Genomic DNA, 17603 nt, shown 5'->3' with positions numbered 1-17603 from the left:
TAGAGATGCAGAACATTTTTTGACTCAGGAAAGTATTCATTTCCCTTTTAAAAGACCTTTGATTATTGGGGCCCCTGGCTGGCTAAGTGGTCTGGATCTCAGGATTGTGAGTTCAGGCCCCCTGTTGGTCATGGAGCCTACTTAAAAACAAACAAACAAACAAACAAAGCTTTGATTATTGTTTCTGTTCATTTGTTCTCTATCGATCTTCTTTCATAATTTCCATTACTTTGTCCTTTCCATCTCTATTATGGAAGTTTCTCAAATTGTCATCCCCATACATCTAATTAAATATTCTGTTCTTATAACTTTTAGTAAAGATCTGAAATCTGAGGTGACATATTTACTTTTTTACGTTATTTTTCTTTTGCTTTTTCCCTCTATTATTTCCACTTTTGTATCTCAACTACTTCTTTTCATTCCTGTCTAGGGACTTTGATCTCTCATTTTAATGTTTTATCAAATCTATTGAGAATAATGTAGTTGATATCTAAAATTTAACCTGTTCCTCCTTACATATTAACTTTCTGAATTACAGGTGCAGAGTTTCTCTTATGTGTTGGAATGTTCCTTTCCCTCAGTTATTCTTCCTTGAAAAAGGATAGGGGTGTATAGGTCTGGTACTTACCAAATAAACAAGATAGATAGGTACCTCACTGGCTGCTTGCTGGCTCTATAAGTTGCCTTTCCTTTCAGGTGTTAAGCTAAAGAACTAATCAGTGATAGTTTTGGAATACTTTTTGTGTCTAGCAGTCATTTATGTTCCTCCTATTTGACTGAGGGGACAGGAGCAATGGGGGTGGGGGATATCCCTTTCTGTAGCCTGGGTAATTTGACTTCAGAAAGGAGAATTTGTTTTTGATAATTTGAAGCCTAAGCTACAAATACCTGTGGTTCCTGAATGTAATGCTCCTAAGGCTTTTGGTTGGTCAAGTCTTCCTTGTCTGTCTTCAAATTCCAAGATGTGTGTGTACTACTTTGTATGTTATAGAACCTGAAATAGAGAGGGGAAGCCATGGGCATGTAATAGTGCTAACTATTCTAAATGGGTCTGTCATGCGAGTGTAGGTATCATCTCTGCCATTGCTTACTCTGGAGAGCTGTTTTATTTTTTAAAATTTTTTGAGAGATTTATTTATTTGAGTGGGGGTGGGGTGGGAATCATGCATGTGCGCAGGGAGTAGGGAGGGGCAGAGGGAGAGGGATGGAGAGAATCATAGCAGACTGGGCTGAGTGTGGAGCAGATACAGGGTTGTTCAATTTCACGACCTTGAGATCAGTACCTGAGCTGAAACCAAGAGTGGAATGCCCAACTGACTGAGCCACCCAGGTGCTCCTGGAGAAAGCTGTTTTACAGCAGGTAGCTGGAGGGATGGAGCCACACATATGGGAGTCAGTTAAAAATCTGTTACCTTCCTGCCTGGCTCTTCTGTTGGATTTCAAGTCCCATTCCTGCCTTGGGCATTAAAGTAATTTTTGGGTCCAATGATTCTTTGAGCTGCGCAGTCCTAATTTCCAGTGTTGTTAATAACTTTGACTCTTATTGCTTCCTTAAGTATAACAATGAAAATACCATTGAAAAATTAGGGTGGAGGCAATGATAGAGATGAACCAGGTATTCTTAGGTAGCCTCCATTTTAACTTCCAGCTTAGATTAACTTTTTGAAAGGAGGGAGATGAGAATAGTGTGGACAACAGCCACTAGTGGAAGAAGAAAGAGTTAGAGACCTTGCACCAAATGATTTCCAGTTCCTCAGGGAAGTATGATTAACATTGAAGTCAAATAGCCAAGGATTAAAATAGTTATAGTGTCCTTAGATCTGGAAAATGTTAGCTCATCATTTTCTAAATGATAACATAGAAGCTAAGAAGGGTTTAAGGGACTCCAAGGTCATAGAAAGGACATAGAAAAGGGACTCCAAGGACATAAAAAAAACCAAGATGGAATACAGGGTGGTATAGTTCACTTTTAGATTCTATATAGTTATGTTTTGTTTGATTTTCTCACAAATAATATGGTTTGTATTACATAACAAATTTAAAGAAACAATCAAATTTTCTTTTTTTTTTTTTTTACAATCAAATTTTCTAATAAGCAACAGAAGAAAAAGCTCTCATTTCTCCGTCACTTTTTCGAGCAAATTCTTTTTTTTTTTTTTTAAGTCTTTTCTTTTTAAAAAGATTTTATTTATTCATGAGAAACACAGAGAGAGAGAGAGGCAGAGACATAGGCAGAGGGAGAAGCAGGCTCCATGCAGGGAGCCTGACGTGGGACTCCAGGATCAGGCTCTGGGTTGAAGGCAGCGCTAAACCGCTGAGCCACCCGGGCTGCCCTCTTTGAGCAAATTCTTAAGCCACATTCCCCACCTGACTCAGTTTCCTCATATACAGTAAATTAAATAATGTATCAAAAGTGTGGTTTTTAAACTTTGGCTACATATTAAAAGTCAGCTGGCCACTGTTTCAATGCCCAAAACTTAGGCCACAGTACATAGTATATGACTCAGGCATTATTTTTAAAATTTTCCCAAATATTTTTTTAAATTTCCCAAATGGGGGATCCCTGGGTGGCTCAGTGGTTTAGTGCCTGCCTTCGGCCCAGGGTGTGATCCTGGAGTCCTGGGATCGAGTCCCACATCTGGCTCCCTACCTGGAGCCTGCTTCTCCCTCTGCCTGTGTCTCTGCTTCTCTCTCTCTCTCTCTCTGTCTCTCATGAATAAATAAATAAAATCTTTAAAAAAAAATTTCCCAAATGTATAGCCAAAATTGAGAGTTACTGCAGTTCTTTCAAGGCATATACTCATTTGATCTCAGATATTCTGACTTTAGTCATTTTGGAGTATTTGGGGCAAGTATTGACCTGAAATAAACTATATCACTTGGTTTTGGTATTTCTGCTAATTGTTCATTGTCTGGGAATCACCCTGGTAAAAAGAGAATTTAGTATATGGTGGAAGAGGCGCTGAACTTGAGGTTAAAAAACCAGACCACATGGGACTGGATCCCGGGACCCTTAGATCATGACCTAAGACCTGAGCTGAAGGCAGACACTTAATCAACTAAGCCACCCAGGCACCCAGGATTTATTCATACCCTCCCAGGATTTATTTATACCCTCCTCCCCAGCTTTTTAATATGAAAAATTTCAAACATATAGAAAAAATACAGTGATAATAATTTGCTGTATCTGCATCATGTCTGTCTAGCTACCTGTTTTTGCTGAATACTTTGAAAATAAGTTGCAGACATTATGACACTTTATCCCTAAATACTTTCCCATGAATCTCCTAAGAATTAGGGCATTTTCTACACAATCACAAATAATATTACCACACTCAAGAACTTCTGTTTTAAGATTTTATTTATTTATTTGAGAGAGAGAGTGAGCATGAGGGTGGGATGGGCAGAGGGAGGGAGGGAGGGAGGGAGGGAGAGAGAGAGAGAGAAGCTCCCTGCTGAGCTCAGAGCCTGACGTGGGGCTCAGTCTCAGGACCTTGAGATCATGACCTGAATGGAAGTCAGATGCTTAACCACCTGAGCCACTGAGCCACACAGACACTGCTGTTTGTTTTTGAAATTTATTTATTTATTAGAGAGTGCACACAAGCACATGTGCATGTGAGGGCAGGGGCAGAGGGAAAGAATCTCAAGCTGACTCCTAGCCAAGCAGGGAGCCCAACAAGGGGAGTCTGACAGGGGTCTTAGTCTTAAGACCCTGAGATCATGATCTGAGCCAAAACCAAGAGTTGGAGGCTCAACTGACTAAGCCACCTAGGCACTCACACCCAAGAACATTTTTCAGAATGCCCTAAAATCTTCTGTAACTTCACATTCAGTTTTCCCCACTGTCTAAAAATTTTCTGGCTGTTTTCTTCAAGGTGTGTGTAGGTAACATTCATGCATTGGATTTGGTGGTTATATTTCTGAAGTCTTTTAATTGAGAATTGGGTTTTGAAGAGACCAGATCACCTTTGTTGTAGCAAATCCCACATTCTACATCTGATTATTTCTTCATGCATGTAATCGAATACTTCGTCATGTAATTGTACTCATTGCTCTATCTCCTGAATTTCCTATAAAGGAGAAATTAAGTTTAAAGATATGTTTAGATCTAGGTTAGGCATTTTGAGTGATAATACATTGTAGATGATGACTGGTACTTAAGGTTACATCACATCAGGAAGCATAAATAAAAGGTCTTACTCTCCAGGGTGCTTGGGTGATGCAGTCAGTTAAGCATCTGCCTTTGGCTTAGGTCATGATCCTGGGGTCTTGGGCTCCCTGCTCAATGGAGAGCCTGCTTCTTCCTCTCTGTCTCCCTCTGCCTGCTGTTCCCCCTGCTTATGCTCTCTCTCTTTTTTTTTTTTTTAATTTTTATTTATTTATGATAGTCACAGAGAGAGAGAGAGAGAGAGAGAGAGAGAGGCAGAGACACAGGCAGAGGGAGAAGCAGGCTCCATGCACCGGGAGCCTGACGTGGGACTCGATCCTGGGTCTCCAGGATCGCACCCTGGGCCAAAGGCAGGCGCCAAACCGCTGCGCCACCCAGGGATCCCTGTACTTCTAATACTTGTAGGGTTTCATTTGTTACATTGAAGTTTTGGGTCCATTTGGAGTTCTCTTGATATGAGTTATAGCTCTAATTTCTTTTTTTCCCTACATGGCTACTTACACCCATTTAGTGAAAAATTAATTTTTCCCACCTTCATGAGATTCTAAAATTCCATATCCATTTTGATCAGTTTGGGGGATGTTAGTCTTCCATTGGTCTTCCATTTGTTTATATGCCAGTACTACATACACAGTTTTAATTACTGAGGCATTATGTTTTGATATCTGGTAAGGCTTATCTCTTTCACTGCTCATTTTTTTTCAGGTTTTTTTTTTTTTCTTGTTTCCATATGAACTTTAAAGTCAGCTTGTCCATTTAAAAAAATAAGTTAGCATTTTTTATTGGGATTATTAAATTCTAAATTATGGAGAATTGATGTTTAGGAGTTTTTTTATCTGTTAATTTGGTGTCATTCCATTTGTTCAAATTTTTTTTTTTATTTGGAGCCTTCGTTAGTATTTTAAAATTTTCATCTTGTAGCTGTGCATTTTCTTTTTAGTTCACTCCTAAATATTTTATCTTTTTTTGCTGTTGTAAATTAGATTTTTTCCCCCAGCTACTGTTGATCGATTGCAAATGTAATAAAAACTATTGTTTTCTGTGTATTTTGTACCATTCTACATTACTGAATTTTTTTAAGGTTTTATTTATTTATTCATGAAAGAAAGAGACAGAGACACAGGCAGAGGGAGAAGTAGGCTTCCTGTGGGAGCTCGATGTGGGACTCCATCCCAGGACCCCAAGGATCATGACCTGATCCAAAGGCAGATGCTCAACTTCTGAGCCACCCAGGCACCCTTACTGAATTTTTTTATTTTTTCTGTTTCCTTGTTGATTTTCTAAGATGTTCAAGAATACAAATACAAATATCATCTGCTAATAGTGATAATTTTATACTCTTTTTCCCAATTTTTTACTATTAGTCTTGTTTCATTTCATTGACTTTATATCTCCTGCACAGTGTTTAATAATACCTAATGGATATCTGTCTTCTTCCCAGCTTTTCCCCATTAAGCAAGCTGCTGACAACTTAGGGTCAAAAAGATTTATTTTGTCATATAAAGGAAGTGTTTGTAATATTCCAATTCGTTTCTTTTTAAAGATTTATTTAAGGGAATCTCATATATGTCCCTGAGTTTTGAATCCATAGTCTTTGAAATGCTTGTTGAATAGTGGTTTAATTTCAGAAAAAAGATATATGTTGTAGACTTAATGAAAATTCTGTTTTAACATCATCTGAAGATGTCTAAGTTGACTTGGCAACTTGTGATACTTGCATTGACTTCTGTTACAAAGATGTCACCTCTGTAATTTCTAATTTCTGTATAATACTGAAACTTTATTTTCTCTCTCTCTCTTTTTTAGAATTTTTATTTGGCTGCTGCCTTGAAATACTGGCCCTAAAAATGCCAGCTTGTTTGGACTTAGAAGATGACCTGGATAAATGATAAAAATTAAAGACATTTTGGTAAGTGAAATATTATGTAAAAGAGTAGTTAAGGCTTAGCTTAATTCCTTGCAACAGAATTACTCTACCAAAGTCACATAGCAAATAAAAAAACTGTTTCCTTCATCATCTGGCATATTGTCAAAGGAGAAGGTGGTCTTTGGGATGCCTGGGTGGCTCAGCGGTTAAGCATCTGCCTTCGGCTCAGGGCATGATCCTGGAGTCCCAAGATCGAGTCCCACATCAGGCTCCCTGCATGGAGCCTGCTTCTCCCTCTGCCTGTGTCTCTGCCTCTCTCTGTGTGTCTCTCATGAATAAATAAATAAAATCTTAAAAAAAAATTAGAAGATGGTCCTTCAACCAGTTGTGGGAGGCATCAGCATGTTTAATGAAACCCAAAATTCACTGAGTTGAGTGCTTTCTGTTCTTCTGGGGTTGAAACCTTGATTTCTTTTTCTTTATCTTAGAGTCCACAGGCCTCTCAGGAAGCACATCATAACTTTTTTTTTTTAAGATTTATTTATTTATGAGAGACAGCACAAGTGGGAAAGGCAGAGAGAGAGAATCTCAAGCAGACTCCACACTGAGTGAGGAGCCCAAAGTAGAGCTCAGTCTCATGACCCTGAGATCATGACCTGAAGTGAAATCAAGAGTCGGACACTCAACTGACTGAGCCACCCAGGTGCCCTGGCACATCATAACGTTTAAATGCATTTTAAATATCTGGTCTCTGCCAGCACTATACCAAACCCTGCATAATTCACCCAGACCTAATGTTGGACTAGTCAATCATATAAGTCATAGAAATTGAAAACTGAAAAGAAAGAAAAAGAAAGAAAGAAAGAAAGAGAAAGAAAGAAAGAAAGAAAGAAAGAAAGAAAGAAAGAAAGAAAGAAAGAAAAGAAAGAAAAGAGAAAAGAAAAGAAGAGATTGAAAACTGATGGCTGAGCCTTATGCAACTACAGCATGTTTCATTTAGCCTGCAGTATTTTCCAAAAATGTAAAGCTATTTTTAAATTCTGGAGATATTCACTGAATATATGGATTTTAGTCTTTTCTTAAAATTTAGAACATCTACTAGTGCTGGGCCTGTACAACCCCTCCCATCTTTCCAAAAAGAAAGTAATAGGCTAGAGAAGAGTAGTGGCTGCTTAGCATGGATGGGTTTGTGAGTTTCCTGTTGCCCAGATCATTTATACAGTATGTGCAAATGCATTTAATATCCAGTGTACTTCTCTTATTTTATTTGCCTGACCCCTGTGAGTATGGGAATTTATGATTTCCGATGTACAACATAGGGCCTTGTCTTTTGTTTAAATGGCAGCCAAGTTGATAATCTGAATAACCTGTGACAGTCTTTTACTCATTATTCAGCTACCTACACCAGTCCTTTATCTTCAGATCTAAATGTAAGTCTGGTGCATATTAGCAGTTATATGTATAATATATCTGATATATAAATTCATGTACTTAAAAGTAACAAGTTATAAGTAATACAAATTTATATATTTACAAATATACATGTTTACGTATATTTATTTTTAATCCTATGATTTGGAAGGTGTTCATAAGTAAGCTTCTAAGCCATCCTGATGTCTGGTGGAGTTTTACCTCGGAGCAGTAGTTTGTTGCTGGTATGCTTGCTTTTTTCTTTTCTTTTAAAAACATTTTTATTATGAACAATTTCAAACATTTTTAAAAATTATACTATAAACAATAGTATAATGAACACCTATATACCCATCACCTGCATTTAACCTTTATTAACATTTTGCCATATTTGCTTAATCTATTTTTCCTTAATTATTTTTGTAATTTTTTTTTTTTAAGATTTTATTTATGTATTTGAGATAGAGAGAGAGAGCAAGAGGAGGAGCAGAGGGAGAGGGACAAGCAGATTCCCTGCTGAGCTCAGAGCCTGACTTGGGGCTCAACTCAGGGCTTGACCCAAGGACCCTGAGATCATGACCTGAGCTAAAATCAGACACTTAACTGACAGAGCCACTCAAGTGCCACCCTTCCTCAATTAAAGTAAAACATAAGCATTATAACATTTGACTCCTGAGTGCTTCAGTATGCATCTCTTGAACAGTAAGAACATTGTATTGTATAACCATAACACCATTATGATCACGCCTAACAAAATTAGCAGTGATTCCCAGGATGCCTGGGTAGCTTTGTTGGTTAAATGTCTGAGTCTAGATTTCAGCTCAAGTCATGATCTCAGGGTTATGATATCCAGCTCCTACGTCAGGCTCTGTGCTCAGCAGGGCATCTGCTTGAGATTCTCTCTCCTTCTCCCTTTGCCCTTCCCCCTACTCTCTCTCTCTCTAAGTCAATCAATCTTTTTAAAAAATTAGCAGTGATTCCCAGGACGCCTGGGTGGCTCATTGGTTAAGCGTCTGCCTTCAGTTCAGGACCCTGGGATCAAGTTCTGAATCAGGCTCCCCACAGGGAGCCTACTTCTTCATCTGCATCAGGCTTCCACAGGGAGCCTACTTCTCTGCCTCTCTCTCTTTGTGTCTCTCTTGAATAAATAAATAAAATCTTTAAAAAATAAAAATTAGCCTTCATGGCATGATTGATGTCACCTTTTTGGAAGACTATCAAAATCCAAGGTTTTTAGTTGGCTTCCTTCTTTCCAGTTAAAGATTCTTTTGGAAAACATATCTTAAATTTGAAATCCTTCTTGCAGTCATCCCAACTATGGAATAGCTACTAAATAGCTCCAGTATTTTAGGCAGTCTCAGCAGTTATCAGCAGTCATTTTCCTAATGAACAGCAGCTTTTAAGCCCTAAAGCTTTCTTAGTCTTGTTTATTTACCTCTAAAGTTCTTTAAATCTGTGAAGTACAGATGTTAGTTGACTAAAGGCAACAGTATTTATGAGGGATTTCTTGAACGCTATTGTTTTTTAACCACTCAAATCACACTATTCTTTTGTAATAATCACAGTACTAGAAAATGATATACTTGCCAAACTGTAAAGTACTCTGTTCGAAGGATTGGGTTTTGTTTTCCATACTTAAAACAGAGGAATTTTTTTTCCCCCTAAGATTTTAGCTTAAATTTGTTTTGGGAAAGTCTTTATTCTTAAGAAGTTTAAGTGACTTTTAAAATAGAAAAAGAAAAAAAGTTAAACAGTTTTTAAAAGTTGATACATTTTTTCCATTTGTGCTGGTAATATAACCATGTTACAGCATAATTAGCTTTGCATATCCGCAGTGACTTCTAGTGTATTTGGAAAATAAGAAAAGAAAATTTACCAGTGATCTTACCAACCTAGAACAATCACTGCATTTTTGTGAATTTCTTTTCGGTTCTTTTTCCTTATCCATCTTTTAAAAAACACAAAGTTGTAATTATAGTTTATGTAAGGAATGTTTTTAAGTTAGAAGAGTTGTATGAGGTTCTTATGTTTCTTTCTTTTTTTTTTTTTTTTTAAGACTTATTTATTTATTCATTCAGAGAGAGCGAGAGAGAGGCAGAGGGAGAAGCAGGCCCCATGCTGGAAGCCCGGATGTGGGACTCGATCCCCAGTCTCCAGGATCACACCCCAGGCTGCAGGATGCAGGAGGCGCTAAACTGCTGCGCCACTGGGGCTGCCCGGTTCTTATGTTTCCATGTCATTCTTCATATTCACTCACTTTTGGGTTAAGAATGTGATCTTCAGGCCCAAAGCTAATGAAGAAAATGGCCACATAATGTGATCTCTAGTACATGTACTCTTTGGTAGAGAACGTAACTGAAAATAGCCGATAATGTGATTTTTCTAGATCTAAAAATTTGTTTATTCATGAGAGACACAGAGAGGGAGAGAGAGAGAGAGAGAGAGAGGCAGAGACACAGGCAGAGGGAGAAGCAGGCTCCATGCAGGGAGCCTGACATGGGACTCGATCCTGGGTCTCCAGGATCAGGCCCTGGACTGAAGGCGGCACCAAACTGCTGAGCCACCGGGGCTGCCCAGATCTAAAAGTTTAAAAGTAATTTAGTTCTGTCCAGGACAAAGTTCTTTCCCTCCAGAAACATGGGTTAACCACTTCTTTTCCTTTCCTAAAAGTATTTAAAAACATTTTTTTGTTTGTTTTTTCCTGAATTATTATTTTTAGCCATATAACTACTAATAACCCTTTAAACATTGTTTTATTTTTTTTAAAAGATTTTATCTATTTATTCACGATAGAGAGAAATAGAGAGGCATAGACACAGGCAGAGGGAGAAGCAGGCTCCATGCCTGGAGCCTGACGTGGGACTCGATCCCAGGACCCCAGGATCACGCCGTGGGCCAAAGGCAGGCGCCAAACCGCTGAGCCACCCAGGGATCCCCTAAACGTTGTTTTAAAGGGTTCTCAAGACTTTAGGATTTTAAGTAGTCCTCTGGATTTTTTTTTTTTTTTAATTGGGTCAAGTTGTGCTTTTCAGGTTAGAGAAAGAGAAAGGCTCTAAAAACATTGGCACCTCTGAAACTTTTATCGGGATAGGAATAACAAGAGTCTCAGGGAGCCCCTTGCTCAGTGGGCCAAAGACTTACATAAATTATTCTCCAAATATAACTTGTTTTATTTTCTTGTGATCTCTGTTCCCTCTCCCCATATTATAGGCTTACCAAAAAGTAGCCTATGACATAATAGACATAGAAATTATAATAAAAGGAACTTTACTTAAAACTGGCAAAGTTTTATTTCAAGTATTTTTTTAAAAATTATTTATTTGAGAGAAAGAGAGAGAGAGAGTGAGAGGGAGGGGAAGAGAGAGAGGGAGAAAAGCTGACTCCACCCTGACTAGAGTCTAACATGGGACTTGATCCCATGACCCTGAGATCATGACCTGAGTTGAAATCAGGAGTCCGACGCTCAACCAACTGAGCCACCCAGGTGCTGCCCCTATTTTAAATATTTTTAAGAACTAGTTATTAGGGGCACCTGGGTAACTCAGTTGGTTGAGCATCTGCCTTTGATTCCGGTCATGATCCCAGAGTCCTGGCATCAAGCCCCACATTGGGCTCCCTGCTCAGCGGAGACTCTGCTTCTGCCTCTTCTGCCTGCCACTCCCCCTGCTTGTACTCTCTTTCTCTCTCTCTCTCTCAAATAAAGTCTTTTAAGAAAAACTAATTATTACAGAATATCTTAATTAGTTTATCCTCTTTGTAATTTCTTAATTTTTATTACCTGGCAAATAAATTATAGTTTTCACAGAACAGTGGGTTATACATTGTTGATTTTATTTTATAATTATGCACTTATAATACCTTTTTAATTTTCTTTTTTCAAAGGTTTTCTTATTCTCCATTTGGCATATGCTACTGGAATAATATTCACCATGGTTTTGGATGACCTTCCAAACTTAGAAGACATCTATACTTCCTTGTGTTCATCAACAATGGAAGACTCAGAGATGGATTTTGATTCTGGACTAGAAGATGATGACACAAAAAGTGAGAATATTTTGGAGGATTCCACAATCTTTGTGGCCTTCAAAGGAAATATAGATGATAAAGACTTCAAATGGAAATTGGACACAATATTGGAGAATGTGCCCAATTTGTTACACATGGGTAATTTGCTTTAATTATTTTCTTCTCGTTACTCTTTTTTTAAAGTGTTTGCTCTTCTGTAATTTTCTTGAGTTTTACAAAGTAAAACTATACTGGATTGAAAGGCTGATTTTAAGTGCAGGATTAGAATTTTAGAATTTTTTTAATGAGGTATAGTTGACATAATATACATTATATTAGTTTCAGATATACAACATACCATTCCATATTTTTATGTATTGTGAATGATCACCACAATAAGTCTAGTTAACATCTGTCACCATATATAGTTACAATTTTGTTTTCTTGATTTTTTCAAAATTTTTTACTTAATTCAATTTGCCAGTATATAGTATAATGCCCACAGTTTTCTTGTGATGAGAATTTTTGAGATATATTCTCTTAGCAACTTGAAAATATGCAGTAAAGTATTACTAATCATAGTCACTATACTGTACGTTACATCCCTATGACAACAACTGGAACTTTGTACCTTTTGACCCCCTTTACCCATTTCACCCACTCCCCACCCCTCATCTTCAACCTCTGTCAACTACCATTCTGTTCCCTATATCTACGAACTTGGTGTTTTTGGTTTGGTTTTGTTTTGTTTTGTATTTTAAGATTCCACATGTCAGTAAGATCTTACTGTATTTGTCTGCTTATTTCACTTACCATAATGCCCTGAGGGTTCATCCATGTTTGTTGTAAATGGCAAAATTCTTATTTATAGCTGAATAATACTCCATTAGATATATATATATATGTGAGATTGATATATATTATATATATATTGATATATATAGGTTGATATATATATATACATATATATGTGTGTATATATATATATAATGGGTTTATGTATTTCCTCACATTTTTTCACATTTTCTTTGTTCATTCATCTATCCACAGACATTTAGGTTGTTTCCATATATTGCTTTTATAAATAATGCTGCAGTGAACATGAGGGGTCTAGATATCTTTTTGAGTTATTGGTTTTGTTTTCTTCAGGCAAATACTCAAAAATAGAATTGCTGGATCATATGTTTTATTTTTAATTTTTTTGAGGAAACTCCATACTGTTTTCCACAAACTGGCAGCACCAGTTTACATTCTTACTAACACTATGCGAAGGTTCCTCTTTTCTCTACATCCTTGCCAATACTTTTTTTTTTTGGTCGTTAATAACCATTCTAACAGATATGAGATGATACCTCATTGTGGTTTTGATTTGCATTTCCATAATGATTAGTGACGTTGATCACCTTCCATCTACCTGTTGGTCATCTACATGTAGTCTTTGGAAAAAAGTCTATTCAGATCTTCTGCCCAATTTTTAATTGGATTGTTTGGATTTTTGCTAGCAAATTGTCTCATTTCTTTATGTATTTTGGATATTAATTCCTTATCAGATGCATGATTTGCAAATATTTTCTCCCATTTAGTAGATTACCTTTTCATTTTCTTGATGGTTTCCTTTGCTCTGCAGAAGCTTTTTAGTTTGATGTGGTTCCACTTGTTAGTTTCTGTTTCTTTTGCTTTTAGTGTCACATTTTTAAAAAATTGCCAAGACCAATGTTAAGGAGCTTACCACCTATGTTTTCTTCTAGTTTTATGGTTTCAGGTCTTACATCAAGTCTTTAATCTATTTTGAGTTAACTTTTGTGTATGGTATAAGATAGTGATCCAGTTTCATTCCTTTGCATGTGGCTGTCTAGTTTCCCCAGCATCATTTATTGAAGTGACTGTCCTTTGCATATTCTTGGCTTCTTTGTCATAAATGAATCGACCATATATGTGTGGGTTTATTTCTGGGCTTTCTATTTTGTTTCATTAATCTGTGTGGTTTTTTTTATGCCAATACCATACTGTTATTATTACTATAGCTATGTAATATAGCTTGAAATCAGAGGTAGAATTTGTTTTTAAATAAAAAATGCTGTTGTATTACTTTTAACTACATGGAGAAACTGAACATGATAAGGTATTGCTTAACATAGTAATCCTTAAATTATCTGCTCTAATGTATAGGAGTTAATTCTTAAGACCCATGTTTATTTATTGTTTTTAACACTCCAAACTTCAGTTTCCATTCCTTCCTTCAATACTGGAGCTTGAAGGCCCCTTAAAGCTTAAAAAAACTTTTATTTCATGGTTCTACTTAAACGTACATGAAATATGTTTTCTTAAGTTTTATTTATTTATTTTTAAGATTCTCTTTTATTTATTCATGAGAGACACAGGCAGAGGGAGAAGCAGACTCCCTGTGGGGAGCCTGATGCAGGATTCGATCCCGGGACCCCAGGATCATGACCTGAGCCAAAGGCAGACACTCAACCACTGAACCACCCAGGTGCCCCATTTTCTTAAATTTTAGATGAAAGGTTACCCAGCTGGCAGCTTGCTGTGTTATGGCTCTACTTTCGTTTTTTTTTGTTTTTTTAATGTCTGAATTTCATTGCCGATGCTTTTAAAATTGAAATATTTTACATACAAATCCAGACTTTGGATTTAGCACTAAAAATGAAAGATCTATAAACACTGAACTCTCTTTTCCTGATGGTGCTCAGGAGCAGCTTCTATTTAGGGCAGGCCCTCATCTCACATTGCTCCTCTCTGGCTTCTTCATACATTTAGACCCACATGTCTGGGTCTTGTGGGCATTTGTGTTTTTGAACCTTGGTTTAGATGTTCTGAATCATTCCTGGTTAGAAATGATTTCCATTTCTTTCTACTCTCATCGACAAAAAAAGCCTAGATTTTATTATTTTCTTTTTTAAAAAAAGATTTACTTATTTAATTTGTGAGAGAGGGAGCACGAAGGGTGAGGAGAGAGAGAATCTCAAGCCGACTCCACACCGAGCTTGGAGCCCAAAGTGGGGCTCAATCTCAGCACCCTGAGAGCATGACCTGAGCTGAAACCAAGAGTTGGATGCTTAACTGACTGTGCCACCCAGGCACCTCTAGATTTTATTCTTCTATCACAAATCCTGATGTGATCAAGTAGTGATTAGAGTTTTAGGCTTAAAAAAAAAAAAAAAGAGTTTTAGGCTTAGTGTTGTTTTTCTTTTCCTTTGAGATTTGATGTTAGGAGGAAAGCTGTCATTTTCTCAAGGGCTTTGTATGTGTGTTTTTTCTGTGTAAAGCATAGTATTAGGGAATGTTATGTGTTAAAGTTGCAGTTACTGCCATCATTGTCACCATAATTATGGTCAGAATATAATATAAGAGCTTTTCCAGCTTAGAACAGCATACATGAAATTAAATATATATTATAGTTGTAATTTATCATATTACACAGGGAAAACTGTGTGAGTGAGCATGAAATTGTTCATTGCTCTTAATTATTCACATTTTTTCTTGATTTAAATTGCTGAATCAGGGGCTCTTGGCTGGCTCAGCTGGTAGAATTTGTGACCTTGACCTCCAGGTTGTGAGTTCAAGCACCACAGTGGGGCTTTAATTTTGCATTACAAAATAAAAGGTAGATAGATAGCTGAATCAGTTTATTTGTGGCTTTCAAATAAATTACCAAACCCAGATTTATGATGTTATCACCAAATATAAGATTGTATTCTTGGTCCAAAAGTATATTAAGTCAAATCTTCTCAGGTATGATAGAAGTTAAAATTTTTGATAAAATATAACCATTTTATAGACAAGGATTTTTAAATAACCATATCACAAATAGATAATACCATAAACAAATTTGATGTTTGTTTAAACTTTGTATAAAATTCTAGTACTCTTTAGATTGAGAAGAAGCCCTATAGTACCTAACACTCCATGGAATCAGGATCTCTAGCTTTCCTACTTTTTGCTATTCAGAGGCATAAGTGTCATGGAAAGTAAATTGACCTGAGAATCAGAGCTGGATGTTAATGCCATCTCTGATGCTGGTAGGTGACCACAAGATTCTAGGCAGATCACAGCCTCTCTTGGCCTCAGTTTCCTCATCTGTAAAATAGACTTGAACTAATTATTGCCTAATCCTTTCTAAATTTCTGTGGTTGTATTACCTCACTGCTCTTAGCAAGTAGTTTCTTTTTTCCACATTAGAACAAGTGAACTCCATGTTTGGATAAGTTAACTTTCAATGTATAGTGGTATTGGAGCTAGAAGGGGCTTTAGGCAACATGTAGGTACTTTCCTCGGTCTGTAGGTAGATCTGATTTGACAACACATATACCTGTATGACCCATTTCCTTTATATCGAAATGCAAACTGAATAGAGGATACCAAAGATTTAATTTAGCCAAGTTCATAACAAAAGGGAAAATTATGTTGTCTGGGTTGTTGAAAAAAAATTTTTTATCAGCTAATTGGGACTGGGATTTACTTTTCCATCTGTAAAACACAATTACAAACAACACTTAACCTCCTCTATTAACTTTTGTATATTCTTTCAAAAACATGTCCTGCACCTGGGTGGCTCAGTGGTTGAGGGTCGTCGACCTTTGGCTCAGGTCATGATCCGGAGTCCAGGGATCAAGTCCTGCATCAGGCTCCCAGGAAGGAGCCTGCTTCTTCCTCTGTCTATATCTCTGCCTCTCTCTCTGTGTGTGTTTCTCATGAATAAATAAATGAAATCTTAAAAAAAAAAAGTCCTAAAGTTTGCATTGACTTTTCACACTTGTTGAAATGTAATGTTTTCATATCCTCACTGAAGCTTTGTTATCAAATTACATTGTTTTTTTTTTCCTTCAGGGTGCTTCAGTAAAAATTATACTCTTAAAGCAGGGGAAAAAATTTAGATCAAAAATGACTTAAACCCTTCTTAAATTGAAGCATTTATAGGACATTGGAAGAAATGTTTTCTCCCTCTCTGTGACTATCTTGCACAGAGATACTCATTAATATTTAAATATGAATATGAACTGGCATAATCTGCATCCCATTTTTTACAGAATTTCACTGAAATTTGAGACTACATGGTCTCATGATGCCAGTTCACATACATTTAACTGAGTCCAGAACTAGACCCTAGTCTATTCATTTAAACTTATCTCTCTTCTCTCTTGCATTCCCTTCTCCATCTTACTGCTTTCCATGTATTCAGTGTGTGTGTCAGATCCTATTCTAGGGTTTGGACATATATTTTCTCATTTAGTACTCAAAATCTCATGAAGTAGTTTTTACATGAAGAGGAAGGTAAGTTTCAGAAAACTTAAATAATTTGTTCATGGTCACCCAGGTGCTAAGTGGTAGAGCTGGGATTTGATTTGAAATCTACCTAATGCCAAAGACACCTCTCAAAGCTACTGCAAGCCAATGCTCTGCCTTGTTCTTTTGCTTTTGGTTTGTTTGTTTCATGTTTTCTGGTGGCTAAAAAATTACTAATATTAATTTGCTTTCTTTCATGACCAAGAATCCAGCAAGCTAAAGGTACAGAAGGTGGAGCCCTGGAACAGTGTGCGTGTGACATTCAACATCCCCCGGGAAGCAGCGGAGCGGTTACGGATCTTGGCTCAGAGCAACAACCAGCAGCTTCGGGATCTGGGGATCCTCTCCGTTCAAATTGAAGGTGCCCATCTGGACCCAAATCATAACAAGAGTAGGATGTAGAATTTTCTGTGCTGCTTGTCTGTTCCTCTCGTGTTTCAGAATGCCAGGTAACTCATGTAACCTGTGCTTCACATTGCAGCACCATAGGATAAAGAAGAATTGAGGCTTTGTCTGGATTCTGATGCTTTAGCATCCACAGTCTCAGACTCCATTCCCTTGCCTGATTTTGTCTGTCTGTCAGATTTGGAATTTATTGGCACCCTGACCAGGAACTGATTTGTCTTTTAAAGAATATATAATTTCATTTGTTTCCTTCAAATAAACATTAGTATTTTTTTCTTTATCTAACAGAGATTAGGAGGCCCTGAATAGTCCTTTTTGTAGCAGTATTCATTTTTCAAATATTTTGCCTTAGTGGTCTTTTCAAAATGAAAATACGCTACACACACACACACATACACACAGCTTAAAATCCCTGCTATGGCTTGCTATTGTTCACAGAATAAG

At 37.0% G+C, this 17603-nt stretch overlaps 1 protein-coding gene across 11 annotated transcripts in view; it reads left to right on the top strand.

Moving 5' to 3' along the window:
* The window catches only part of NCOA6 (nuclear receptor coactivator 6), a 91078-nt gene that overhangs the window by 20672 nt on the left and 52803 nt on the right, over positions 1–17603 (top strand). For 9 of the 11 annotated variants that reach the window (XM_038572062.1, XM_038572059.1, XM_038572058.1 and 6 more), the window contains 4 exons: positions 5978–6080; positions 7621–7693; positions 11331–11612; positions 16960–17115. In XM_038572062.1, coding sequence (XP_038427990.1) covers positions 11378–11612; positions 16960–17115 — 391 coding nt within the window. In that variant the 5' untranslated portion in view covers positions 5978–6080; positions 7621–7693; positions 11331–11377. The remainder of the gene's footprint in view (positions 1–5977; positions 6081–7620; positions 7694–11330; positions 11613–16959; positions 17116–17603) is intronic. The other 2 variants (XM_038572054.1, XM_038572055.1) reach the window with 1 other exon arrangement.

This window comes from Canis lupus, chromosome 24 (genome assembly GCF_011100685.1).
Source record: "Canis lupus familiaris isolate Mischka breed German Shepherd chromosome 24, alternate assembly UU_Cfam_GSD_1.0, whole genome shotgun sequence".
NCBI lineage: Eukaryota > Metazoa > Chordata > Mammalia > Carnivora > Canidae > Canis > Canis lupus.
Note: the sequence above shows the minus strand (reverse complement) of the source record. Positions and strands in the feature narration are given on the sequence as shown.